The sequence below is a fragment of the Colletotrichum truncatum genome (assembly GCF_014235925.2).
Source record: "Colletotrichum truncatum strain CMES1059 chromosome Unknown Contig_0010, whole genome shotgun sequence".
NCBI lineage: Eukaryota > Fungi > Ascomycota > Sordariomycetes > Glomerellales > Glomerellaceae > Colletotrichum > Colletotrichum truncatum.
In genome coordinates, this window is record NW_027222407.1 from 257,482 (window position 1) to 282,410 (window position 24,929).

The following is a 24,929-nucleotide window of genomic DNA, read 5'->3' on the forward strand; positions in this document are numbered from 1 at the left end:
GCTGATTGAACGACGCCTATCATAGCCAGCCCAGAGCTGATAAGAGGCCCCAGCGTCACACATGCTTTGGCCCATGATCCGTAGCGATTTCTTTCGCAATGACATTTCTTCACCCCATTCATGTCCCAGCCAACTGAGCGCCTGCTCGCTGTGAAGGCAGCATTCGGTCATGTTACTTCTGTCCCCCATCTTTCTAGGAGCGGCCTCCGCAGTCCTCCTCGTTGTGTACCTCACCCGCTGTGTATCTTCCCCGTTGTGGAAACTCCCCGGCCCGAGGACATCTGCATTTACATCGTTCATTCTGAAATGGCATGAGCTACACGCCAACAGAACGCATTATATTCATCAGCTTCATGAAAAGTATGGCCCTGTCGTCCGAATCGCACCAAACGAGGTGTCATTTACCTCTTATGAAGCCGTCAAGGAAATATACTGCTCTGGAGGCAGTGGGTATGACAAGACAGAGTTTTACGATTTATTCAGAGTTTATGGACGAAGGTAAGATTGTTCTAATCTCGTCTGTGGGAGAGCAAAGGCTTACGCAGACCCAGAACCATGTTTACCACGTTGAATAAAGAAGATGTAAAGCCACTCTGCACCTTGTATGAGAAACAAAAATAACTTGTTATACAAATCAGCACGCGAAGCGGAAGAGAATCATCGCCGACCGGTATGCAAATAGCAACGTCCTACGTCCGGCGCCCCTGCGAGGGATCCAGGAGAGGTCCTTAAACTTCATCAGGCGATGTGAAGCCTCTGTAGGCGAGAGCCATGATATCTTTGTAGGTCCAAACATAAGTAAAACCCCGCAGTAGCTTGCTCACCTTTCCGAATAGATGAGTTTACACTCATACGCCTGTGATTGCGTTACACACCACCTGTTCCACCCGTACGGTACGAATTGTCTCCAAGAACAAGCGGACGAGGAAATGATGCACCAAGTCGCCGCGGATGATAGCCTGCAGAACCGCCTTGTTCAGCACTACAGCCCGGCGCTGCACAAGGCACTGTCCGGTGTGCTGTACGCTTTTGCTAAGCCACGGGAAACGCCCCTTGCCGATAACTTTGTCATGGAATCAAGCGGGCGACCTGATCCTGCACAGTTCACACTATTAAGCCGACTGCATGAGAAGTCAAGCGATCTGGACCAAACTGATATGGCTGGAGAGTGTCTTGACCACATGGCTGCCGGGATCGACACGACGGGTGATGGTTTATGTTTTCTCATGTGGGAGCTCTCGCAGCCTAGGTCAATGCGATTCCAAGAGAAGCTGCAGCATGAGCTGCGCAATAACCCTGGTGTTTCGGTGGATAAGCTCCCGTTCCTCGATGCCGTAGTGCAGGAAGGACTTCGGTGTTTCCCTGCCATCCCCATGTCTCTTCCCCGATATGTGCCCCAAGGTGGGCGAACTATTGACGGACATTTCATCCCGGAGAAGACGATTGCCAGCTGTCAGGCGTACTCTGTCCATCGTATCAACAACGACGTGTTTCCCTGGCCTGACTTGTTTAATCCTGACCGGTGGATGGAGCAAGTTGGGGATGCGGAGAGAAAACGCCTCATGTTTGCCTTTGCTAATGGCGGCAGAGGTTGTGTGGGAAAGCAGTAAGTTACTCATGTTCAATACGGGTCCATGACGTTTGTTTCTGACATATTACCGCGCAGTCTAGCACTCGCTGAGATGAAGACACTCCTTGCCGATATCTATTCTCGTTACACTACGCTCCCTGATGCTTCGATGACGGCCGAGTCAATGGCCATGGCTGATCAGCTCATTTCATCACGGCCTCTTGGTCAAAAGTGTCTGCTGCAGTTTATTCCAATCGCTGAAAAGCGGGAGTGACCAGCGCCTCAGTTGAAGCGACACACTTGGGTTGAATTGGAGGTAACAGTATCAGGTGGCGAATGGTACCTCTGCCAGGCATCCGAAGTGCCGAATGAGCCAAGCGACGAGCCCCAGACTTGTCGCTAGAGACCACCTCGTTCTACACCGGAGGGACTGGTGCAGTCTGAGATCCTTGCGTGCCCCTTGCGTGCCCCCTTACCTACACTACAGTCAGGTTCATGACCTTTCGTATTACTGGCCAGCCGCTTGCGGTAGTCTCCCGCACCTGTTGGGGTACCGATGATACCACTCATGTTCTATCCCGCAAGTGTGTAGCATGAGTATGTTATCCAGCCCTTTGCCTTTACGTTTCTGTTCAACCGACTGTTTGTCCTATTGAATGGCGGGATTTATTCTTGGTTCCTCTTCTCTTGGTTTCTATTGCTTTTCTGCCCCACCTCCAGTTGTGAGTGGTCGAACCTATGCCACGTACTGATCAAAAGAGCATCAATATGATGGAACGTTTGCTTCAACTTCTGATACTACAAGAATACATAAACCGATTGATAGAGCTTTTACAAGAAAGACAAATATAGTCTATCAAGATTCGTGAATAAACTATCGGCAACCAACTATGTTGTCAAAGATTTGTCTTTTTAAGTTAGGAAAAATGGATGACTCTGGCAACCCGACTGAGGACTTATTAGCCTTCATCAACGTGTTTTCATCAGGCTGGAATGGCTCACTTCTCACAGCATATGGACAAAGACATAGGAAGCATGCAGGTGCGGAAGCCGAAGTACGTAGTAAGTCTGAACCAGTATGCTAGCCAAATTTAGATCAGGCAACTCCGTCCCATGCGTGAGACAACCAATGAGGCATCATTACAGTTTGGCCTCACTGACTTGTGGGTAGTTGTGTGGATGACTTGGGTTTTAGGCAAGTAAGTCAAATATGACTTGCAGGGTAGAACTTGAATCCTACCTTTTACCTAGGATCTGTTTGTTGTCTGTCGGCTAGGCAAGGCAGAGCGAAAAACAGATGGCGATGTGAGAAGAAAGGGGGCGGCCCATGCGACTTGAGAAAGATAAGAAAGGCATATCAGCGTTAGGGCTAATTAATTTTTTTATTTTTTTGGCGCGCTATTCAGCTCTCAATACATTATTCGTTTGTCTTTTCACCTCCCCCCCTGCCTTTGTTCATCGACAGGAAGCATTTTACTCATTGCTGTCTGCTCTTTCTAGGCCCTTTTTTATCTTTTTCTTTTTCTGACTGGGGGGCATGCAATGCTGCAGTACGATGGATGTACCTGAAGCGGGGAAGGCCATTGTTTGGCCCGTGCTCGATGGGGAGCCGTTGCAGCTTCCTTCCAAATGCCAGGGTGGTCAGTCTGTCAGTGTTTGAGCCTCGGTGATGGAAAACCCAGAAACCACCCACGTTGGTTGCGCACAGGGCAATCGTTACAGGCAGTACAGGGAAGACAGGGTAGGGCAGGGAGTGGGCCAGATTGCATACCTTGGGCGTTGTTACGTGTGGTCGCGTTACTACCCCCTGGTTTCTGGGCACTGAACTGGAACGGTGGCGCGCGTGGGGCAAACAACAACCTCTGTAGGGGCTTACGGCTCCAGTCAACAAGACAAGTGCGACTACACATAGTAAAGACGGAGATGCCTTGCACCCTGAGGGCAATTTTTCCTCAGGAGACCTTTTGAAAGGTTCATCGTGGCGAACGAGCCATGGCTTTCAGGTTTCCAGACCAATAGGTCGGCCAGGCCCAGCCGGTACCTCAAGGCTGGCAGGTACAGTACCTAAGACACAGCCCAAAGATGCGGCGGCGGCGCGGTACCAGTGAATTTACGAGATGCACTGAGGCACTTGCAGCGGCTCAGGGAGTGTGGTGCGTGGTAAGGCGGCGGGCGGGCGGGCGGCGAGGTTGGGCCCCATTATTAAGGAATTTTATTGTTCATGTGTCTCCAAAACTTCCTGACTCTTCGTCCCTCCTCCCACTCCACTCCGACCTTTTCAAAACTCTGCACTCACTGCCCAGTCATCTCCGTTCTCCTCTTTTCCACACACAAAAAACACGCAAAAATTCCCTCCGCTCGGGGATAAGTCCATCTTCGCCAATATATTCCTGCAATTCGCAGTCCCACCGCTTTTGCTTCGGCATCAACCGTACCTAGCGCCGCTCGCGGTAAACACGCACAAAATACTCCATACCTGAGAATATTGCCACCCCTCTTTCTACACTACAACTATCACATCAATCAGCATTAGCATCCTCTCTCGCGCATCGTCCGGCCATTGAGTCTTCCCTCGCGAGAGTTGAACATAACCCAACACCCTCACGCGGTACAAAGCACATAGCAGTTTATGTATCAGCACGACAAGACCACCGTCTTCAGACACTTTGTCCCCAAGCTGCAATCATTTCGCATAGCGCGGAAACCTTGTAGCCCCAACATCAGTTCAGTTGGCTGAAATTTCCATCCCAGAGGAGTCTATGAATTCTCGACAGCAAAGACGATCTAGTTTCGCTTTACCCTATGTCCATCAAAAGACCCATTGAGCATTAAGTCCGCCCTTCTTGCTCGCCTCCAGCTTCCATCTCAGCTATTCTCGATTCGATCGATATTACCTCGAATCACGGCTTCATGCTACCCGTCCGCTCAACCGCCCAGTATCACTACAAGCTTCGCTTCCTGAGCCCAATTTCGCTATCCTAACTTCCCAATCAACTATTCTTCAAAAGACCTTTCGTTGTCTTCAAATACCAATACCGCAATCATGGCTTCTCTCATCAACGTTCGTCGCGACGTCAAGGACGCTTTCTATCGTTACAAGATGGAAAAGCTTGTCACTAAGATCGAAGGCAAGGGCAACGGTATCAAGACTGTCATTGTCAATTTGAGCAGCGTCGCCCAGTCTCTCGCCCGTCCTGGTGCCTACGTCATCAAGTACTTTGGTTTTGAGCTTGGTGCGCAGACCAACGTCGACCCTGCTGACGACCGCTGGATCATCAACGGTTCCCACAACGCCGCCAAGCTGCAAGAACACCTCGACGGCTTTATCAACAAGTTTGTTCTCTGCAAGAAGTGCAAGAACCCCGAGACCGACGTCAACATCAAGGACGGACGTATCCTCCTTGACTGCAAGGCATGTGGTCAGCGCTCCGAGGTTGATCTCCGCCTGAAGCTCAGCAGTTACATCCTGAAGAACCAGCCGAAGAAGGGCAAGAAGGACAAGGCCGAGCGCAAGGCTGCCCGTCGTGCTAAGGCCAACGGCGCCAAGGAGAACGGCCATGGAAGCGGAAGCGGCGGCGAGGGTTCCGATAACGGATCCAACGACGTTGATGACCAGGACGCTGGCAGCGATGATGAGCTGGAGAAGATGAAGAAGGAGGCCCCCGAGCTCGACGAGACCGAGACTCAGGACCATGAGTGGGCCGTCGACATGAGCGAGGAGGCTGTCAAGGCCCGCCAGGCTCAGCTTCCTGGAGAGTTCAAGCAGAAGCTCAACATCAATGGTGATGATGAGGACGAGGACGGTGAGGCTACTGGCAATACCGTCTACGACGAGTTCGGCACCTGGATTCAGGACCAGGCCGCCGCCAAGGGTGGCGTCGACAAGGTTGACTCTATTGATATTTTTGTCAAGGCCAAGGAGCTGGGCATTGAGACCAAGCACCGCTCCGTTCTTGTCCTGGTTCAAACCATCTTTGACGAGAACATTGTCTCCCAGATTTCCAAGCGTGCTGGCATGATGAAGCAGGTATGTGACGATGCTAAACACATTTTTGCCACGACAGGTCTAACTTTTGACTCTAGTTTGTCACTTCCGACCGCCACGAGAAGGCTCTGCTCGGTGGTACTGAGCGCCTTATTGGCAGCCTTGGCAAGGAGCACCCTGAGCTGTACAACCAGATTGTCAAGATCCTTCAGTTGTACTACAACCACGATCTGCTCAGCGAGGAGGTCGCCATCAAGTGGGGCAGCAAGGCCAGCAAGAAGTACGTTGATATTGCTACCTCCAAGAAGGTCCGCAAGGCCGCCGAGCCCTTCATCAAGTGGCTCGAGGAGGCCGAGGAGGAGGAGTCTAGTGATGAGGAGTAAATTGGCCAAACATGTGTATGAAGCCTCGCACCACCCTTGGGCGTGGGCTATTGCAGCGTTTTGACCAGGCCTATGTTGATTATTTTGCTCGGACTCTTGTCGCCCCTCAATTCTTGCTGTTTCCATACAACCCATCTCTTTTTTCTCCAAATGCTTGGGCACTATTAGGTCGATGTCATCGACCTTCGTATGCCGCAGAGCAGAAGTTCACAGTTCTCAGGTATCACAAACTGTTATTGCAATTCAGGAACCGTCACTCTGCTGCCCATCAAACACCTCGATGATGCTGTGTCTCCATGCGTCAAATACATTTTGCCTGCGCCTTCTGACCCGATCCCTCTTCACGGCATATGTTGTAGCTCTCTACGTATGCTATTTGGCCACAAGCGCCAAGCCAGGTTTCTGAATCAGCTCCATGTGCTCTCTTCCAAACCAAAAATATCTCCCAGACCGACTACCGTAAGCTAGAGTATCCTTCATACTCGAGGGTCAACATTCCCATTGCCCATGTTGGAATGGAATTTTGGTCTTCTGGTAAGCTATAGAGATGTTGACTACTCTTTACTCTACCAGGTGTCCGCCAATCCACCAGTCGACTGCGCCAAGCTAGTATCACCCCATGGGAGGTTGTTGTCCCAGGCACCCGGCATGCTCTTGTTGCTACCCGATCCCTTGCTCACCTCGGTGCCGGTAGGGTTATGGCCGCCGCTAGCGTTGGGCCCCCATCCGGCGCCATCGCCTGCCGGCCATGTGTTTTCGATTGTCTCGTTCTTCTTCGAAATCTGGGATGCGTTAGGGCTGTTGGTTGTCGGTCCAGCATTGTTGTCAGTGATCCAAGTCGATGTATCGCCACCTTTGGTGTTCCAGGGGTCACCGTTTACCGATCCCTTCTTTGAACTCCTTCTCGATTCGTTACTCTTCTTGGACGAAGTGTCAGTGGGAATGTTGACCATGGGGCCGACATTTCCATCCCAACCCCCGTTGATAGGCGCAGCTTGGCTTTTCTGTGACTGACGAGATCTGTTTGAACCACTAGCGACTGCTGGAACGCCAACGTTGTTACTCCGGCCATACCAGTCACTGTCGGGTTTCGTTTGGCCGCTGGCGCTACGATTGTCTCTTCCGCTATTGTGGCTTCTGTTCGACTCATTTGATCTGGCGTAATTAGAAGTCGTTGCCCCATTGTTGTAGTTGCATCTGATATTGGCCCACGGGTCCGACGCATTCTTGGTGGAGGTTACCCAATCATCGTTGCCCAACATTTGGTTGCTGTCATTGCCAGAGCCATCCCAAGTATTGCCGTTGGCCGCCGTTGCCCAAACATTGTCGCCACCAGACACATCTTGATTACCGCTGTTCTGGGCATTGCCCGAACAACCGAGACCGCCATTGTTATAACCATTGGCGGAAAAGCTCCAATCATTATTGTTTTTATCTCTTCCGTGGTTGCTTCCAGAGCCACCGTTTACACCCCAAGTGTCATTGTTACCATCCCCAGCCTGTCCCCAGCCTGAATCATTGGCCGACAGACTCTTGGGAGGCATGCCCCACTCAAGGTCTGGATGCTCTCCGCTTGGGAGAGGCTGCCATTCAGCAGTAGCCTTCTTAGATCCCCAAGATTTCTTGCTTCCATTGTTGGATCCATCTCTGCCTCCAGATTGCGACTTGGTTTTGTGTGTGTCAGGCGCTTTGCTTAGGGTGTTTGCAAATGCAGCCCAAGGAGTATCCGGATTGACGGTCAAGTTGATATTAATAGGAGAATTTGGAGCCACATTGCTGTTGAGTGGCTTAGTTTTGACGCTGTTGGTAGGAGTAGGTATTTTTCTGCTTTCAGGACCAACGTTCGTATCCCACCCCTTCTCCTTGTTCTTCGCGGCGGTTGACGTGCTGTCATCTTGGTTGGCCCCTGACATTACAGGCTTCTGAGGCTCCTCTACTGGGATAGATTTGTTTGGTGAAACCGCAGTCCAGTATGCTCGTCTCGGCACCTCAGTTGGATCTATTGGCGCGACTGTTGGAGGAAATCCAGGCTTGTAAGTGACTGGCACAGCAGCCCAGGGTGAGCGTCCTCTGAAATGGTTGTCTCCAGGGTTTTCAGGTTTGGCGAATCCGAGGAAGTAAGGATTCTGCAACGGGTGAGGTACACCAATTGGTAAAGTAGCCCTGGATGAATCGCGAACGGGGTACAGAAGCCCGTACGGATTACCGTAAGCTGGGCCATGATAGACCCGGACAACACCGTGCTGCGGATCATGAAAAGCATTGGGTCGAGGGTCCTCGGCTCCTTCGATGGTATGCTCGACCTGGAGAACCTCAGCTCGAACAGGCATTATGAGATTCGGACGACGTAGATGGGGAGAAAGAGTGGCTTCAGGACGCACTTTTTCAGGCCCCTTGCTCTTATTAATCTCTCCCTTGGTCGAACCGCTTTTTCCTGCCTTTTTCTTTGTTGGGCCAACATTGTTCGACTCTATGCCTACAGGGGCTGGGGTCTCTCTGGACTTCCTCGCATTTTGCTTGGTGTTTTTCGAATTCTTTTGCTTCTTGTCCTTCGGCGATGGCGGCGTCTCATCCTCGCTCTCAGTATCGGTCTCGGTCGTCTCAATTTCGGTGTCTCCTTCTGATGAAACAACTGTTGCCTTTTTTTTCTCCTTCGTCTCCCTGCTCTTCTTTTCCCCTTTCGGCCTGACCCTGTCGCCTTCCCTCCCGTGTGATTCTTCCTCGGCTTGAGAAATCTCTGTCTCAACATCGTTTTCTTTATTGCCTTTCCCTGTCTTCCTTAGTTTTCTGCGTCCTATCGTACAGTCCCGACACTTGCAGTCCGGATCGGGCTTTGAATCACCTGATGAGTTGGTTCCGATACTGGAAGATCTCAAAGCGGGCTTGGGTGTTGCCTTCTGGAAGCGGACTTTCTTGATTTTAGAAGGTTGAGCACCAAGTTTTCTGCAACCAGAACTAGGATAAGTGATCTTGACAGTTTCCTCCTCGGATTCTTCATCAGTCGAGATCTCGACGCTGATCCGCGGCCTGCCACGCGATTCCTTGCGGGGACGCCGCTTGGCCGAGTCGCAATACTCTTCTACGCTGACTCCAAGGGCCCATTCACAGAGCGTATATTTTCTCTGTTTTATCGTCATAATGTTCACTGCTCTAATTAGCCGGCTTTTTATAGAAGACGAGAATTCCTTGTGGTGTCGAGAGCAGATGGACTGATTGGAAGAACAGCCAATGAATTACAAGTCAGGTAAGTATAAAAGACGAATGGTAGGCTTCGTTATGACATTTACCTCTCAAAAAAAGGAGTTTTGAGAAAGTGGTGTTGCCTAAAAGAAATTTATAAGGTGAGGGAGGCAGTTGCTACTGCGGGGTCAACTTTGAGAGAGAACGACTTTGAGTGAATTTTTCTCCCTTGGGGAGCATTACCATGTCCCTACACCAAGTAGAAGCGCCAAACTATTTGTTTATGTTATGTGAATTGTCGTCTGCCCCCATCATGACTGTTGGCGGTCTAAAAGTTCAATAGGCAGGAGGAAGTAGCTTTCTTGACCCGCGATACACGCTAAGTGCGAACCATCACAATGTCACAAACTCATGCATTCCAATTTATTAGTGATTTACCTAGAGGTCTGTGTGGAACCTTTATGATGCTTCGGTCCTACCTTTCGGATGTTATCTGTTTCTGAATAAAGAATTGATGACAAGCTGAGCAGAAACAACGGATCATGCCTCACCTAACGAAATTTCAGACCAAGCTATTTTATGGATTGCACATCGAAAGAAATTGTGTTCTGAGGTACTGCTACGTTACAAACCACGAACCTAACGAGAACTAGCTCGCCCGTCTTTCGTCATCCTTAATTCCAGTCTGTCCCGTATTTCGTCAACCGCAATGCTGTCTTGACGACCTCGAAGAGAAAATTAGGGCGATGTTGTTTGTTTCTGCTTGTGTAAGCGAGAGTTTCGAAATACCTTGATGTATTCAGGCTTACCTCAAAGAAAAGGACCTGATTTTTCGAGCTCATAGGAAGCCCTTAGACGGGGAAAAGGGGAAGAAGTCCGTGGTTACATGCAATGATTGAGAATGATCTTCAAGAATCAGCCAACAGCAACACTTGCAACAGATACTTTGGGGGTCTTACAAGCAAGTCTGTATCCATAGTTTCGTTTGGATCAATCTTCGTGGTCATCAAGGCTCGACATCTGCCCCGGGGTTAGCGGGATGTTGGGGAGGCTCCATATAGACTGCTTTGACTCACCAGTGCTTCAGTTGGGCAGTCGGATAGCGTAGAAGTAACCTTCGTTCGTGACATACCAACGACAGTCGCCAAGGTTGTCAATTGTGAAACGGTTGCGCTGGGTCCAGTTACCGTCTACTTCTCGAACAGGATAATAGCGAGATGGGTTGTCGTCAGCAGGCTTAAAATCCTGAGGTTCGAAGAGACCATTCGCGTAAGCGAACTGAGCCTGTTCCATGGCGACCTCACCGGCCGTCTTTCCAAAGCCAGTCACGTCAGGGGGAAGACCAGCATTACCTGCAAACATGGGCATAATACCGACGCCGATGCTGGGAGGCATGCCCATAGGGAGATGGCCTTGGAACATAGAAGTTCCGTTCATAGCAACTGGAGTTTGGCCTTGAAGCATGATGGGCGGGTTTTGAATGGAAACTCCAGGCTGCATAGCCGGCTGCTGGGCGATCATGATGGGAGGATTGAAGGGAGGAACTTGGCCAACGTAGGTGACATTGTTGTTGGGTGGCTGCTGTGATTTAAGGTCAGCGCTAGTCATCCCGCTCGTGAAATTGGGTGAGAAATATTAATAAGGTAGAGGCAGATGGACACCAAGAACTACCTGGCCCAAAGGATATCACAAGTGCTGAACATCCTTGTATGTAAGTGACTGATAACTGCGTAAACAGTGATGGAACAAACAGCGCGTCAAGTAGGAAAGGAGGAGGCTGCTACACGATGAAGGTAAAATGAAAGGATTGGCTTGAACTTGAGAAAGACCGACATGATAGGCATGGCCAGGAAGTGGCATGCTGTTGTCGAAGCGAGGCACATAGACGTGTTGCATGGGTCCGTACGTGGTATCGGGAACTGGGGGTTGGAAATGAAGTCCACCAGCAGGTGGAGCGACATTCTGGTAGTCAGCCATATTGGCGTATGCTGATGATTGAAGGCCGTATGGATTGAATTTGCCAAAAGGTGCGAAAGCGTTGGGCTCAGTAGTAGAAGGATAGGTCGAGGTGGCGGGGATGAATGGGCCGCAAGCTGGATGAGGGATCTGACTGGACGATGCTGTGGGATGGAAAGCGTTGTCAATGTTGACGGACGCAGATGGGTTGATGGAAGAATGGATGAAGACGCCGCTGCTGTTTGATTCTTCAACCTCGTGGTTGGCAAGGGCAGGAACAGTCAAGGTATCGCTTTCCTGCGTGACATGGAAGGAGCCACCTGGGCTGCTCCTGTCCCCTTTGAAGTGAACCTGGCGTGGTCCGGTAATATTGTTGGTACTTGTTTTGATTTTGGGTGACTTCATGGTTGGCTTCCTTTGATGGATTCACGATGCTTAAAATCGATACCGAATTGTCTTCCGTCTTCTGTTTAGTCCTTGGCTTCGTTATTGGTCGAGGAGTATATAAAACAGCGAAAGACTTTTGGGGTCAAAATGTTTTATGTGTGGCTAACAAGCTGGAGTAGTTCTCTATACCTTGCCTTAGGCTTAAGTGAATGAGATGAAGGTTAGGGCCATTGGAAAGGGTTGTAGGTAAGGGCGAGGGAGTACGAGTATGTTGACAGATCTTCTTGAAATTTTCACAAGTCGCCTTAGGGCCTTTTCATAGCTCGTAGTCGGGGGCTTGCTCTGCCTCCTACTCTTCACCCTTCTTGGTGAAGCTGGGCAAGTAACAGCTGCAGCTGCAGCTGATTAAAGCAAGGACATCATTCTGCGAACACCACATCCAAACCAGGGCCAGAGGAAATCAAGAGCCACGAAAAGAAGAAGAGAAGAAGAAAAAAAAAAAAGTCAAGAAATAGCTGGCTTACCATCTCCATGACATATTTTTGGCCGTCCCAAATGTAGCGATATACGTGAGGAGGATCTTCGTCGTCGTAATAGGCGGTCGAGAAGGGCCAACAGCCACACATACTGACAATAAGTGGTCCAGATTCGGAAAGGAAAAGAGACGGTGACTCGGGCAAAAAGGCGATGGGTTTGTAGTAAATAGTGAAGAAACAGAGGGTTGGTGAGTCGGGCAAGTAAGTTAAGCAATGTAGTACCGAAAAGCCCAGTTAAACTCAGTAGCTCCTTCCTGTATAAGCTGATCATCCACGCAATTCCCGACCTGACAAGTCCTTAATGACATGACTTGGCTATGCTTTCCGAGTGCCGAATCATGAAACGAAATATGAAATGAGGTTGACCGACAACACATTCGAAAAATCAGGTGCAACAGGTTATATACCATGTGTTGGCAGGATACCCAAAGTAACAGAACTTGCCGACAACCTTTAGTTCGGCGGCGACCAAAAGTTGCTAACAAAGCCAAGTTCTACGAGCAGCCATCAAGTAATAAGTACTCCAATCCCATCAAAGTAGAGAAGGCAGTGTTATCAATTCAATGAGTAGCAATAACTCGAAGTACTAAAGTCTGAAATGACTATGAAGCGCTTTCGGTAACAATATGAATCCCAGCCGATTAGCGGGGCAAACCAACCTCGTCATCGGGCCAGCAAGCGTTTGTGACAGATTATACTATTATGATGCTCTCGGCGCTCGTTGTAGTCCGACATTGGTATATGGGGTAGCATGCTAAAGAGGGACGGACGACGATACAGGCGGCGCAGGCACTAATCTGCCAAGGTCCTAATGTAGATGTCAAGATTATGGACTCCCGGGGACTAATGGCACAGAAAGTTGCCACTCGTGGCAGTGAACACAGTAGGATTGTGCCAGGTTATTTTTGTTTTGACAAGTACCGAACGCCCACCACCCAGTGATGCGGTCTTCTATGCTCCTTCCTAATACTATACACGGGTCCGCTAGAGGAGAGATCGTCCGTCGCCATGCCCAAGACTCCTCTAAGGCTCTCTAAATATCCTACTCAAACAACAGACAGAAGAAGCTCGTATCGGTGAGCATTGTCGTCCACGGATCCATGATAGACCGTAGAGGATATATGAGTTTCATTATTGGTGGGGGTTCAACGAAGATAGTTCGTAAGAATGGTTGCGTCGTGAAATTACAAGTGAGCGTGCTCCGAGGATGTAGCAGGCTCTGGGATGGCGAAGAAAGTTTGGCGGACAACCTGTATGAGTTATTAGCATCTCAGAAAAAACAAAGCTCTCACAGGCGTAGACTCACAGCCCAAGCACCGGCCACAGAGGCAACAATGCCACCAGAGATCAACATAGGCCGCACGCCTCTTGTGCTCTTAAAGACCATTCCGCTTAGCGCGCCTGCCAGAATAGTATTGGCGGCGTCATGCTTCCCTCTAAGGTAGCCGATACCAGAGTTGAAGAGATTATAGGTGATGGCAACAACACCGGCCGAGTTACCGAGGAAAGGACCGCGGCGGGTGACAGCGTTGAGGACAGAGTTGAGACGCAGCTTTGGCGGCTGGTTAGCGGACCTTCTGAGACCCTCTTGCAATCCCCAAGCTCCTCCTATCGACAACGCCGTCAGGTATGTAACACCAGTTCCGTAGCAAAGATCATCCGTGAAACCCCGAGATGGGAGGACGGATTGGCCGCCAGGCACATCAGTCAGAGCGGCATCTTCGAGAGAGAGGTATTCGAGGGTGTCCTTGTTCAAACCGGACAGAGGGTGTAGTTGCGCCGGATCCGCGAAAGCAGAGCTCTGAAGGAAAGACTCGACACCAGATCCTGCTGAAGGGTCGAACTGGGTGGGCGCAGTATGGAGAGTTGATGTTTCCTGGGAAGGCGTAGGGGTGTGCGAGGCGCTCGCGTCCTTCTGAGAGGACTTGCGACCAGAAAAGGTATCCCAGAGAGACGACATGGCGAGGTTTGTGGACGTGGCTGATGGATTGTAGCCGGAGATCGGAGTTGGTCAGAGGACAGAAGACGTGGGCTTGTCAGCCGATGATGGAAGCTATCAAAAAAATTTGGGCACACAGTCGCGACTTGAACCGTGCGTCCCAAGTGCTGGAAGGTGACGGACGCAATGGAATTTGGGATGGATCCACTTATCCCGGCTATCGCTGAAGGCTCTGGGGATTTGGAGATTTCCCGTCTCCGGGCAATGAGCAGTCTGGCACGTGCTGCAGTTGACAGTAATACATACGATGAGTCAGCGAATGTGATCCCCGGACGATCGCATTAGGTAAGCTTTCTCAAGGTAAGATGATGGGGTGATTTGGTTGCAGCTGGGTTCCACTGAAACCAGGCAGCACGGCAACAACAAGCCGCCTGGCACTGCCCAACCAACAGGTCTTAAATTAGTAAAAGCAAGTGTTGACTACGCATCCATATCCCAGCAGCAACATTGAACGTCCCAACCTGCATTAGTCCTTGTGGCTCAGCTCATTAAATGCAATGTTTGTTGGATTTTCCTGAGTTGCCCAGCCCCATTGGATCACTCGATCCTCCAACCTGTTGGTTCAATAGTACTGATATGTTGCCGCGGAAAACAGGCGTAAACGAGCTTGTGCCATTGTATATTATGGCTTGTACTATAACAGTGACTGCTATGAACTTTGAAGTAACTAGAAAGTTGGGGTCAGTCTCATGGTTTGGTTGAATATCTTGCTCTAAATGTATCTGGAAGGCTGACTGTTCTACAATTTCAACCAGAAAGAGCTGAACCTTGCTTGTACCTTCCTTGTACTTGCTCGCAAACATGCATGATTCTCGTTTATGTGCCACTGGGCTGAACGCCAGGATGAGGCACAGCATGATGCGCCGCCTTGGAAGTTACATTGGGGAATGAGTTAATGGCCGTTGGTGCCTGGCGTGACACAGGCCTGCCAACATCCAAACCGCGTGTGATTGAGTCACATATCTCGAGGCAGACTACATCCCCCTCGCGTTAGGATGGTTCCCTCCCCGTTGTCTAAGTACAACTATCGGTGTGGGCTGCCTTTAGTCCTTGGCATATTCGTCTTTAAAAGAAGGCTCTGTGCCACCTCGCTGTAGTAAAAGGTTATTAGACTATTCTACATACAATTTTGTTTTATCACATCAGCACCAAAATGACGCTCAAATTCATCAGCCTGGGCGTATGGATTCTTCAGGTAAGCACAACTTAGTTGACATCTTGATCTTATGGACCAAATAGTCTAACACTTTGTAGGGCATCATGGCCATAGTTGTCCTTGCCCTTTCTATCGAGCTCATCAAGACCCAGAGAGTTGGAGATGCACCTACCACTACCAAATACAGCGCGTTTACTGGCGGTTTTGGATTGGCTGTTGCCATTTTCGGTGCGATCGCAACTTTCTTTGATGTAATCCCGGCCCTCGTTGTGATGGCTGCCGATGCTATAAGCGGGCTATTGCTCCTGGCCGGAGGCATTGTAAGTACATAAACTTCAAATATTACGATTTGATGACTGACAGATCATAAGGCCATTGCCATTGGACTCCGTGGAGTTACCTGCGACCCCAATACTCAAGACGAGTGGACCAAGCTGCAAGACAATGACCTAGTCAATCGCGGAAAGACGAAGGTGGATGGGAAATGGGGTTATGGAGCCAGAACACCAGCACAACTTGTAGACAACTGCAAGAAGGCCACTGCTGACCAAGCCATGCAATTCGTGACCTTTGGTTTTGCCCTGGCTACCATCATCCTCGTCTTCTGGGTGTGGAAGAAAAGTCGTTCTGGTGGCGGCCGGGCCTACGTCTAAAGTTTTTCATCTGAATGACAATGAAGTATACGGGATAATGGGTGTAATAAACAGGCACTGTTTTTAATATGTTGATGGTCCAGGAGGAAGGTATTTGAATAAGGTAACGTCCCACACCCACTTCTGGGCACCCCCCACATTTGGGCACCCCATTTACACCAAAAACGCCGTTTTTCGAAATTCTATATTAAACTAACTACTATACTTACTAAGAAAAGAAAATATATATAAACTATGTTAAGTATAATTATAGCCATCTAATTTTTTATAAAGGTTTAAATATAATAATAGTTATAATATAGAAGTTTAAAACTAAAAGCTTTAAAATGTTAGTAGATACTAGTAACTTACTAGTATTCCTTAACATTAGAAAAATATATTTTCGCTCATATATACTTATTTAAAAAATCTAGGAAATTAATATTTATACTTATTAAAAGTATATAATTATATCTAAAAGAGATTTAAAAGTATTACTTTAGTAAATATAGTATAATTAAGGGTTAAAATTCTATAATAAAAACTTTTCTTAAGGGAAATTTTAAAATATTATTCTAAGCTTAAAGAATTTTTTACTAAGTATAAGAATATATAAATCTACTATATCTTACTTAAGAATTCTAATCATATTAGTTAAATATCTCTACCTATTTTATATATTAAGATATAGGCTAGGTAAATTAGTATTATAAATGTTAAACCTTGAATTTATAATACTTATTATCAATAATTGTTGGAACGGTAGGTAGGAATCTCGTAGATAGTACGATATCCTTATAACAGGGTATTAGAGTAAGGGAACTTGTACTTATGAAGTAGGGCTTTAATAGTAAAGAATGTATAGGCTTATATTGAAGCTGAGTTGGTTGAGGAACTAATAGCTAGCTAAGGGAGAGAATTAGGCTAGTTATATAGTAGTATAACGTCGCCTATAATAGCTAATATAGGAAGCTATAAGCTAGGTTTAGTATACGTAAGTATATACGTCAACTAGCTTATAAAGCAGCTTATAAATCAGACTAGAATCTTCTTTAACTAAATAGACTTTTAGATAAGGTTAAAGAGAGTATTCCATAGGGATCTGAATGTCATATGTTTAAACTAGCAAGCAGCCATTCTTAGCTAGTTACTTTTGTAAGTCCTACTAAGTCTTAGATAAGACTAAATAGGATAAATAAGTAAAATAGAAGTATAATATACTTATACTTCTAACAATAATACTAGTATATAGCTACTTAAGTATTATAATTAAGTCTTAATCTATTTAATATATATTTATTCTCTTTAATAAGTAAAGTATTTAGTTTAATATAGAATTTCGAAAAACGGCGTTTTTGGTGTAAATGGGGTGCCCAAATGTGGGGGGTGCCCAGAAGTGGGTGTGGGACGTTAGTCAATGATATCAACAGAGTATCCACTTTCCGAAGTTGAGGTGAAGTCAGCTTATAATTATCGATACGGTGGCACTTTCCGCCAAAAACCATGCCTTGACGGCCAATCTGAACGGAAGCAATTGGGGTTGTCTGCGGTCTAGAACAGCAGAATTGATGACCTAATTTGCTGCTGGCAACTTAATTCTAACACTGGCTTACGTAGCACACCCATGTCAATTGACTTTCGAAACATTGACATTTGTGAACATATCTTGTGCCTGCCCTTATCGGGGCATGCCAGTTTGATGGCTTGTTCTATCATTACCCACACCAAAAGTTGGATTGGCAACAGATACCGAATGACCTGGTGCTGCACTTTTACCGAAGTGCAGATTGAGGCAGATGCAAAAGATACGAAAGCTCAGCCTTGAGCTCAATATTTCAAGCTCGTGGGGAGCGGATGAATCGCTGCAGCTGCCTCAGAAGTTGCAGCATTTAGCCATCAAAGGCAGAATTAACTAAAAATTCTGTTGAGACCACCCCACAGTCAAATACCAGGAAGAATCGTCGTACTCGGCTGATAAGGAAAGGTGTTCACATGGTGTTCACTTTAGGGGGCCGGGAACGGAAGGAAATCCACGGAGGACAGGACAACCCTCAGCAAGCCGCAAAGCGGAGCCGCCATCTGAATTAAATTACACATGACGGTGTAAGTTTAACCCATACTGATGTAGTGAGAAAAGAAGAAGAAGAATTAGATTTCCCATCACAAACTGAGATTTTATGGCCAAAGAGGAGTGGGGCCGACCCGAGGTTTGCGCTAGCGATACCGCTGTTTATGTTTCTCCGTACTCCATTGGACCGTGCGCAGACGAGGCGCCCCATAACGGCGGCAGCAACCTTGTTCAGTACTGTTACATTGAGAAACAGACGGTTCTTGCCTATGGTCTAGGTAACTATACAGTTGTGATCAACGATGGCAAAAGGCTGGCGATTGAGCTTCCAAGGAACGAATGCAGTTGTGTGACGATGACGCGCACTGCATTCGCATCATCCAAGCCTTGGGGTTAAGGTCGACTTCGTTTCCCTTTCACTCCAAGGTCAGGTTCTTGCATGTAATTCATACCAAACGCCAAAGGAAAATACTGTTGAAGGAGGAAACATGGCGCCTGTGCTCCCAGAGCCTGAAGTAAAGTATGCCGCCTCTCAGCTAAATACCAACGATGATCAACGTTCTAACGCGTTCTTTAGATTCCTGCCTTTGAGTCTGGTAGGTGGCCACGCAGTGGCAGTTGCATATCTTGGTTTTACTGTCGCTCGGAGCCTGTATAGATCGTACCAAGACCTGCCACCGTCCCAGAGCACGAGAAAGAGGCTTGGTCGCAGGTCAACCCTTGTACCTGTCTTTACGGGCCTAGCTCTCATCAGCCTGGCCGTCGCAGGCTACTGGTCATTCAGCTACACGAAGCTCTCTTACCGCGTCTGGGCTGATCAACGTGGAGTACAAATACCGGCCAGGTTTGTTTGTCTTGGGCTGTGTTCTTTGTCCAGCTTGTTTACTCAGATTTAGGTTCTACGGAGACAGCGGCGTCATTCCATTCAGAAGCAAAAATGCAACTCGGGTCTTCCTAGCTCGCTGGCTGACCGATACTCCGGTTTACTTGGACGCACTTGAGATCGTCGCGGAGAAAGCTCGCCGGTTCTGGTGGGGACAGCAGATTGAGCTTGCAACAGTTTCCTGGAGCTTACTGTTGGCGGTTGAAGGACGAAGGAGGCGCATACCACATCTATGGGCCTACCTCGCGTTAGCCCATTTAGTCAATTTGTCGTTCGCTCAAAACTTATTTTATCTGGCGCTCCTTCTTACTCCAACTCCGGCTCGGACTAAAAACGCGGGGGGGCAAGCCTGGATATTCGGACGCCTTCACGATAGAGTCTTCCCGCCCAAGCCTGCTGGCTGGTTCCCCCATCCGGCGCTTTTTCTTGCTTCATTCTGCTTTACGCATGTCTTGATATACTGGGCTCCTTCGACAGCAGGAATGGCAAACTTTGCGAGTGTGGCCATCTTTGAGCGAATTTTGACGTTCGCACCTCTAATTGTTCCTGTGGTCGTTCCTGTCAGCTGGGGAGCTGTATTCTCTGATTACCACGAAACATATGGGGTTGTTATCGATTTGTTCAGATTTCTATCCACGGCAAGCTTTGTATTCCATGTCAAAGGAACTGCCCTGGGGCTGTCATACAACGCACCAGATGCTCACTATCATCGCCACAGTCGATTTTTCCCCTTTGATAAGGAGTCGCGGTCGACATGGGAGCGCACTACAACGGCTCTCGGAAAGGTCTTGGGATCAGCATCCGACCACCCTGTCGTAGCAGCAGTGGCATCAGACGTTTTGCTGAGTGGTGTCAGCCAGGGGCTATGGGCCGCAACACGTGTGCTCGATGTGAACGACATTCTCGCCTCCTCAACTCCGCTCGTCCAGAAAAGGCCCTTTAAAGCACAGCCATCAGCCGAACTGCCGGCAGGCAACGGCAGCTCAACGCCGGAAGCGGAAGCAGAACCAGATAGCTATGACGGCTCGGCCTCCACACAACGCCAAGGCCTCTCAGCGAAAGCGAAGTCTGACGGGGCGAATATCCCAGAAGCGTTTGCCCTTAAAGAGCCTCGCAAAGCTCGGAGTCGAAAAGCCACAGCAGAATTTGGCAAGACACTAGAGATTGCATATAATCCAAGCCCCGTTGAAAGCTTCTACGGTGTTGAAGGGGATAGACTGCCTGATACAGATTTAGATTGGGAGTCCGCAGCTCTGGTCTGGGGACTTGCAGCTCTTGGTGGTCTTGGCTCCAGCAGCGCCAGTATTTTTGGAGCTGAATGCATATCTCGCTGATTTGTTGCGTCGATCAGGGAACATCGACAGTTGGCATCACGGGCATCCATGCACTATGCAATCTTTTTTTTTTTTGTCTGCATCACTGTTCATTCAACTTGAATGTTGTTTGGAAGGTCTTTGTTGATAGCCATGACGGACGGTTAAGCCTTTCCTTAGAGTGGCGTTCCGGTAATGGTTTGGCGGGCTAGAAACAAATGCACCAATCAATGTCTCTTTAGCAAACACAATCGGGATTTCCCTCATCCTTAGAGGCATAAGGTGTCACTAAATAGCTCCTTGTATTTGAGATTCCATAGAACAAGTAAGACATGGCTTGTGTCCAGGCTTCCCCATCACTAAGCGGCCTAGTCGGGGCTACCGGGGCAGGTCGAATTCCTGAAAGAATACACTTCTGGATGGCTAAGCTCTAGCACAATGGCTGCTATGGTCGGGTCGAGACCGTCGGAGACCGCTTCATCGCGTAAAAGACCATCCTCAATCAGCGGCGAGAAGCGAGCATCGCGCTTTGTCTTATCGGCGACGAGTACAGGCAATAAGTCTTTCGATCAAGAGCAGCAGTTGAGCCAGAGGTTTTGGGATGACGTCGACCGGCATTCAATGACGCCGGCCCGCAAACAACCGAAAAAAGTAGTCATGTCTGGTGGTGGTGTCGTGGGGTGTGTAGCTGGGGATCCCGTCCTGCAGGCTTCCTCTGCCGATCCCACCAACGCGAGTCTTTGGAAGGCCTTCGAAAGAACATTTCATCCCACCCTCTCGGGTCACCCTTAACGGTGCCTTCTTTGTGATTGCCACATCCGTCTAGCCGCTACATTGTCCCATGAGCTGCGTTCCTTTCAATCTTTTGTTAAATACCACAGGCGGCCCTTTCCTCCTCTTCCCCTCTTGCTTAGCCCTAGCATCCTCAGATCAACATACAAATATAGACATCAGCCAAGACCTGAACCACTTAATAAACGTCAGTCTTCAACTCACATCGCTACATCACTTGCCATCTACATAACTCAAGGCACTTACGTTGACTGATTGCCGCTACTACTTCGACTTCTCCTTACATCTGGCGACTTTTACCTCCATATCAGTTTTGTTCATAATGGCCATCCGGGATCATTTCCGCCGCCGCAAATCCATCTCGGAAGCTAGCCAAACCAATGGCCGCTCACCATCAGACCCCAAGTCTCCCGCTCTCCGCCTTGCTAGGACGCTAGGATGGCGCTCAACGAAGGATGAGAAGCCCAAGAAGAAGGCTTCAAAGGAAAAGCCCGACCCTCGCGAACGCCCCTTCAGCGAGACCAACCTCAGACACCAAGAGATTCTCAACGGCTTCACATTGACTTTTGGCAAGAGCCAACCGAGTCACGATCAAGTGCGCTCAAGCCACTACAACAATGGTGTGAGCCCAGGCACCTCGAGACATAACAGTGTGGCGACCGCAAGAATCGGTTGATAAGGATGGCTCTTGAGGAATGGTGTGTCCTTCTGACTGAGGAGGACCAGAGATTTTAGAGTTGTATGACGAAGGAAGTACGCAATGGCCTTCAATCTAATACGCATCGCCGTGGAGTTTGGTTTGTATTTTTTGTGGGACGAATATAGCAAATTTGGGGAGATATATTCTTGGGGAGATATATTCGATCTGTTTTACCTCACCAGGTGCTCAAAGTAGAGACCGGTATCAAGGTGTTCATGTTTGAATGATAATGTCTGTATAGCTAATGCTCGTGAGTAGTCGGAAACTGGTTGGGCCTTGGGCCTACGAATATGGGCAGATAACTGAATAATTCGAATATACTACAAATGATTCCACCTCGTCTGCACTACGTCTCAATCTCCAAAGAGCCTATGATCTACTACTGATAGACCGGACGTGGGTAGATGAAAGTAGTAACTGTTTTTTGTTACGTCTTCTGTCCGGAAGGTCAATCGATTAATACAGCTAGCAATTAACTCCTATCCCTCGGCCCTTTGCCTTGGATCAAGGGGTTATTACCTACTCCCCCCAACAATTGTTTCTTACCTATCATGGGCACCTAGGTCATATAGGGACTGTCAAGGCAAGAGCCGACCGACCGACTATCTTGTTGTACCTCCCTGAACACGGTTTCTCAGCACGCCAGCTTCAATTTTTTTTTTTCTTTCTTTCTTTGGGCACATCCGTTACTTTGCCCCAAACTTCTCTTTACGGGCTCCAGTTGCCTCCTTCTTAGTTTGCCGCCCACCAAATAATCTCATACTTCCACGCCGGCTGTATTTGGTTTTTCTCCTTCCACAACGCAAACTGGCTGACCTCGGACGATAAACCCTCTCACCGGCCTATGATAATTATTTCATTGGCCGGTGTCTACTCTCACTCATACAAGACTCTCCTTCTGCTCGTATATCAGCTTCGTCTGGGCGTCTTACTTGACCGCGTCGCGTCGGGTCACAACATACTATCTAGGGAACAGTGACTATTTTTCAGTCACTTTACCTCCAGCTGACTTTTTTCCGGCCGCATCAACGAAAAACAAAATAGCTCTGTTATCGCAGTCACAGATCACCAGGACCTTTCACAGCAGACACCTTTAAAACCAAGCCTTCAACCTACTCTTTGTCACCGAAATACTAGGGAAATCACCTCTCAACAAACTCTGAATAACACTTGTGGTTAGACCTCAAACTCAAGCACCTATGCGAAGTGCTTTGTAGGGTTCATTGCCTCGCAACAATCCAGCAAACCCTTGAATGCCCTTTCATCTAGAGTAAGTTTTCCCTTGACGTTAATTATCGTGGTAATAATTAACTGAAACAGCGTCTGCAGCCCGACCGATTAACCAACACGCAAGACAACCATTCAGGGTCTCGTTGAACAACCTATCAATCTGCACAAAACTCACATCTACTCCAACAATAACCAAGGACATTACAAGTTCACGGAATTGCTGAGACCACTTAAAGAAGTGTCAGGTTGTGAGGCTATTCATCAAGATGGCTTCATTGAATGCACGTGGCGGTTGGATCGTGGGCAGCAAGAAATGGTATATTATTGCGATGAGCAACATCCCCACCAAGTATGGTCTCTCCACGAATGCCAAACAGCTGCTACAGTATCTGGATGATTGCAAGGCCAATTATATGGATGAGGCTGAGCTTGGCCGGAAGGTTCGTTTGAGTCTCGAGAACCGCAAGGCCATTACCGATACCATCCGCAAGGTTGCATCCCTGATGCAGGAAAAGCCGAAGGAGACACAGTACTGTCTTCAGCTCATCGAGATGTGCACTGAGATTCTGGACATTGCCAGTAAGTATTATAATCCTTTGCCCTCATACAGCAGCTTGCTTGTACCCTCTCAGCTTTGAGACCCGGGCCTTCTTTGCTTCCCAGTTCAGATGCTAACTTTAACGCAACAGATCGCCCTCCCCCGCCTGAAGGATTTCCGTTCTTGAAGTTACCCAAGGAAATCCGTGCCCGCATACTCAGCTTGATCATCGATCAGTACAATCCACCTTCGACCCTGGTGCCAGTCGAGTGGGGCAACTGTGCCTGTGTCAACCCAGAGAAGTATGCCTTTGCGATGGTTACTGAGGCTCAGAAGAAGTGCTTCCGACTCCTGGGCAAGTCTTTGGGTGACGAGTTCTATGACGTTCTCTACCGCCACAGAACATGGTACTTTGCCTGCTGCTGCACCCTTCTCTCCAACCTCAAAAGTCACGCGAAGCTTTTCCACCACTTGCGCAATGCTCATGTGCACTGGTGTGGACCTGTCTCTGACCAGGCTTTTGACCTGCTGGCCAAATGCCCCAACCTTCGGAACCTCACGATCAAAATCTCGAAAGCTACGGTGACGACACTTAACGCAAGAGAGGGTAGCTTGGCTACGTACTTTGCCTTATCGTATAAGAACCGCAGACTAATGGACAGTCTCGGCGCCGATGAACTATTGAGCATTCGTGGCATCCGGAAGCTTAGGGTTCAGCATCTCAGCTCGGCCCAGAGAGTCCAGCTAAGCGAGTTCGATCGGCAGGGTCTGCTGTCGCTGCTATCAGCGAAGCTCAAGCAATAGTCTTAGACGACCAAGCTCCACAAAATAGATCAGAGGAAATGATGTTGTGCATTAGGAAGTCTCGAGAGGCGGTGGTCTGGATGTGGACGGGAGTAACATGCATACTGTCAACCTTGCAAGGAATTTCTGGAGTCAGGCAGCTCTAAGATAGAGAAAGACATCAAGTCTGAATAAAGCAATGACTGGATCTAATATTGTGCGCAAGAGACACGCACACGCAGAAATGGTAATTACTAAACAGTGAGCAGGAGCATGTTACTGGCAAAGTTCCGGATGTACAAAGGAAATGGGAAGAAAGTAGTAAAATTTGCGAAAGATATGACAACAGATAAATTACGAAAGCCTTCACTTCAACTCTAAAGGTTCCGTACTCAAAAAGCATTGTCTGGAGTTTACTCTAGTCTTGTACACAGCACCGAGGTGCAGTGTATCCGGCTCAAGATCAGCAGTTGAGAAAGCTGACTGATCGAGCTATGGCAAAAGACGAGCGGGTTCATCATTCGAGAAAAAAAGAGAATGAAAAAAAAAGCGCCAAGGCGAGACTTGCCGGCCAAATAACCTACCATTTGGAACTGCCATTTTCAAATTCCTGTGTGTAGCCTAGAGATAAAGGCAATTGTTGGATATACTATCAAGTCATGATAGGCATCAACACCAAGTGGCAGTCCCGCCGGTTGCAACGAGACGCCGAATGCAGATGGAGGGTGATAGGGGGAAAAGGGAGAACGACAACATGTTGCGAGGAGGAAAAAAATTAGAACAAGAAGAAAACTCTTGTTCAGCCCATAAAAAATGTTGGTGCGTCGCGGTGAGCCTT

General features: G+C 48.4%; 11 protein-coding genes across 11 annotated transcripts; 8 read left to right on the forward strand and 3 right to left on the reverse strand.

Annotated features, from left to right (window-relative positions):
* Window positions 1–169: 169 nt before the first annotated feature.
* Window positions 170–1,844, forward strand: CTRU02_213541 (GTP-binding protein; the record flags this gene model as incomplete). The annotated part of the gene is made up of 5 exons (XM_070206076.1): window positions 170–498; window positions 552–582; window positions 639–782; window positions 837–1,606; window positions 1,667–1,844. The coding sequence occupies 5 exons, from the start codon at window positions 170–172 to the stop codon at window positions 1,842–1,844; spliced, it is 1,452 nt and encodes a 483-aa protein (XP_070060108.1).
* A 2,769-nt stretch (window positions 1,845–4,613) lies between these two features.
* On the forward strand, window positions 4,614–5,938 carry CTRU02_213542 (translation initiation factor 5; the record flags this gene model as incomplete). The annotated part of the gene is made up of 2 exons (XM_036730730.1): window positions 4,614–5,597; window positions 5,654–5,938. 2 exons carry the CDS (start codon window positions 4,614–4,616, stop codon window positions 5,936–5,938), a joined length of 1,269 nt encoding a protein of 422 aa, XP_036577506.1.
* Window positions 5,939–6,504: 566 nt separating this feature from the next.
* On the reverse strand, window positions 6,505–9,075 carry CTRU02_213543 (uncharacterized protein; the record flags this gene model as incomplete). The annotated part of the gene is made up of 1 exon (XM_036730729.1): window positions 6,505–9,075. One exon carries the CDS (start codon window positions 9,073–9,075, stop codon window positions 6,505–6,507), a length of 2,571 nt encoding a protein of 856 aa, XP_036577505.1.
* Window positions 9,076–10,201: 1,126 nt separating this feature from the next.
* On the reverse strand, window positions 10,202–11,479 carry CTRU02_213544 (uncharacterized protein; the record flags this gene model as incomplete). Its single annotated transcript, XM_070206077.1, has 2 exons — window positions 10,202–10,699; window positions 10,865–11,479. 2 exons carry the CDS (start codon window positions 11,477–11,479, stop codon window positions 10,202–10,204), a joined length of 1,113 nt encoding a protein of 370 aa, XP_070060109.1.
* Window positions 11,480–13,181: 1,702 nt separating this feature from the next.
* CTRU02_213545 (mitochondrial import inner membrane translocase subunit tim23) lies at window positions 13,182–13,957 on the reverse strand (the record flags this gene model as incomplete). Its single annotated transcript, XM_070206078.1, has 2 exons — window positions 13,182–13,247; window positions 13,304–13,957. The coding sequence occupies 2 exons, from the start codon at window positions 13,955–13,957 to the stop codon at window positions 13,182–13,184; spliced, it is 720 nt and encodes a 239-aa protein (XP_070060110.1).
* Window positions 13,958–14,620: 663 nt separating this feature from the next.
* CTRU02_213546 (uncharacterized protein) lies at window positions 14,621–14,831 on the forward strand (the record flags this gene model as incomplete). Its single annotated transcript, XM_070206079.1, has 2 exons — window positions 14,621–14,676; window positions 14,756–14,831. 2 exons carry the CDS (start codon window positions 14,621–14,623, stop codon window positions 14,829–14,831), a joined length of 132 nt encoding a protein of 43 aa, XP_070060111.1.
* Window positions 14,832–15,149: 318 nt separating this feature from the next.
* Window positions 15,150–15,805, forward strand: CTRU02_213547 (uncharacterized protein; the record flags this gene model as incomplete). The annotated part of the gene is made up of 3 exons (XM_036730726.1): window positions 15,150–15,191; window positions 15,251–15,472; window positions 15,524–15,805. 3 exons carry the CDS (start codon window positions 15,150–15,152, stop codon window positions 15,803–15,805), a joined length of 546 nt encoding a protein of 181 aa, XP_036577502.1.
* Window positions 15,806–18,340: 2,535 nt separating this feature from the next.
* On the forward strand, window positions 18,341–20,069 carry CTRU02_213548 (uncharacterized protein; the record flags this gene model as incomplete). Its single annotated transcript, XM_036730725.1, has 3 exons — window positions 18,341–18,372; window positions 18,430–18,696; window positions 18,749–20,069. 3 exons carry the CDS (start codon window positions 18,341–18,343, stop codon window positions 20,067–20,069), a joined length of 1,620 nt encoding a protein of 539 aa, XP_036577501.1.
* A 417-nt stretch (window positions 20,070–20,486) lies between these two features.
* CTRU02_213549 (uncharacterized protein) lies at window positions 20,487–20,840 on the forward strand (the record flags this gene model as incomplete). The annotated part of the gene is made up of 1 exon (XM_036730724.1): window positions 20,487–20,840. One exon carries the CDS (start codon window positions 20,487–20,489, stop codon window positions 20,838–20,840), a length of 354 nt encoding a protein of 117 aa, XP_036577500.1.
* Window positions 20,841–21,162: 322 nt separating this feature from the next.
* On the forward strand, window positions 21,163–21,516 carry CTRU02_213550 (uncharacterized protein; the record flags this gene model as incomplete). Its single annotated transcript, XM_036730723.1, has 1 exon — window positions 21,163–21,516. One exon carries the CDS (start codon window positions 21,163–21,165, stop codon window positions 21,514–21,516), a length of 354 nt encoding a protein of 117 aa, XP_036577499.1.
* Window positions 21,517–23,036: 1,520 nt separating this feature from the next.
* Window positions 23,037–24,112, forward strand: CTRU02_213551 (uncharacterized protein; the record flags this gene model as incomplete). The annotated part of the gene is made up of 2 exons (XM_036730722.1): window positions 23,037–23,349; window positions 23,460–24,112. 2 exons carry the CDS (start codon window positions 23,037–23,039, stop codon window positions 24,110–24,112), a joined length of 966 nt encoding a protein of 321 aa, XP_036577498.1.
* Between the last annotated feature and the right edge of the window lie 817 nt (window positions 24,113–24,929).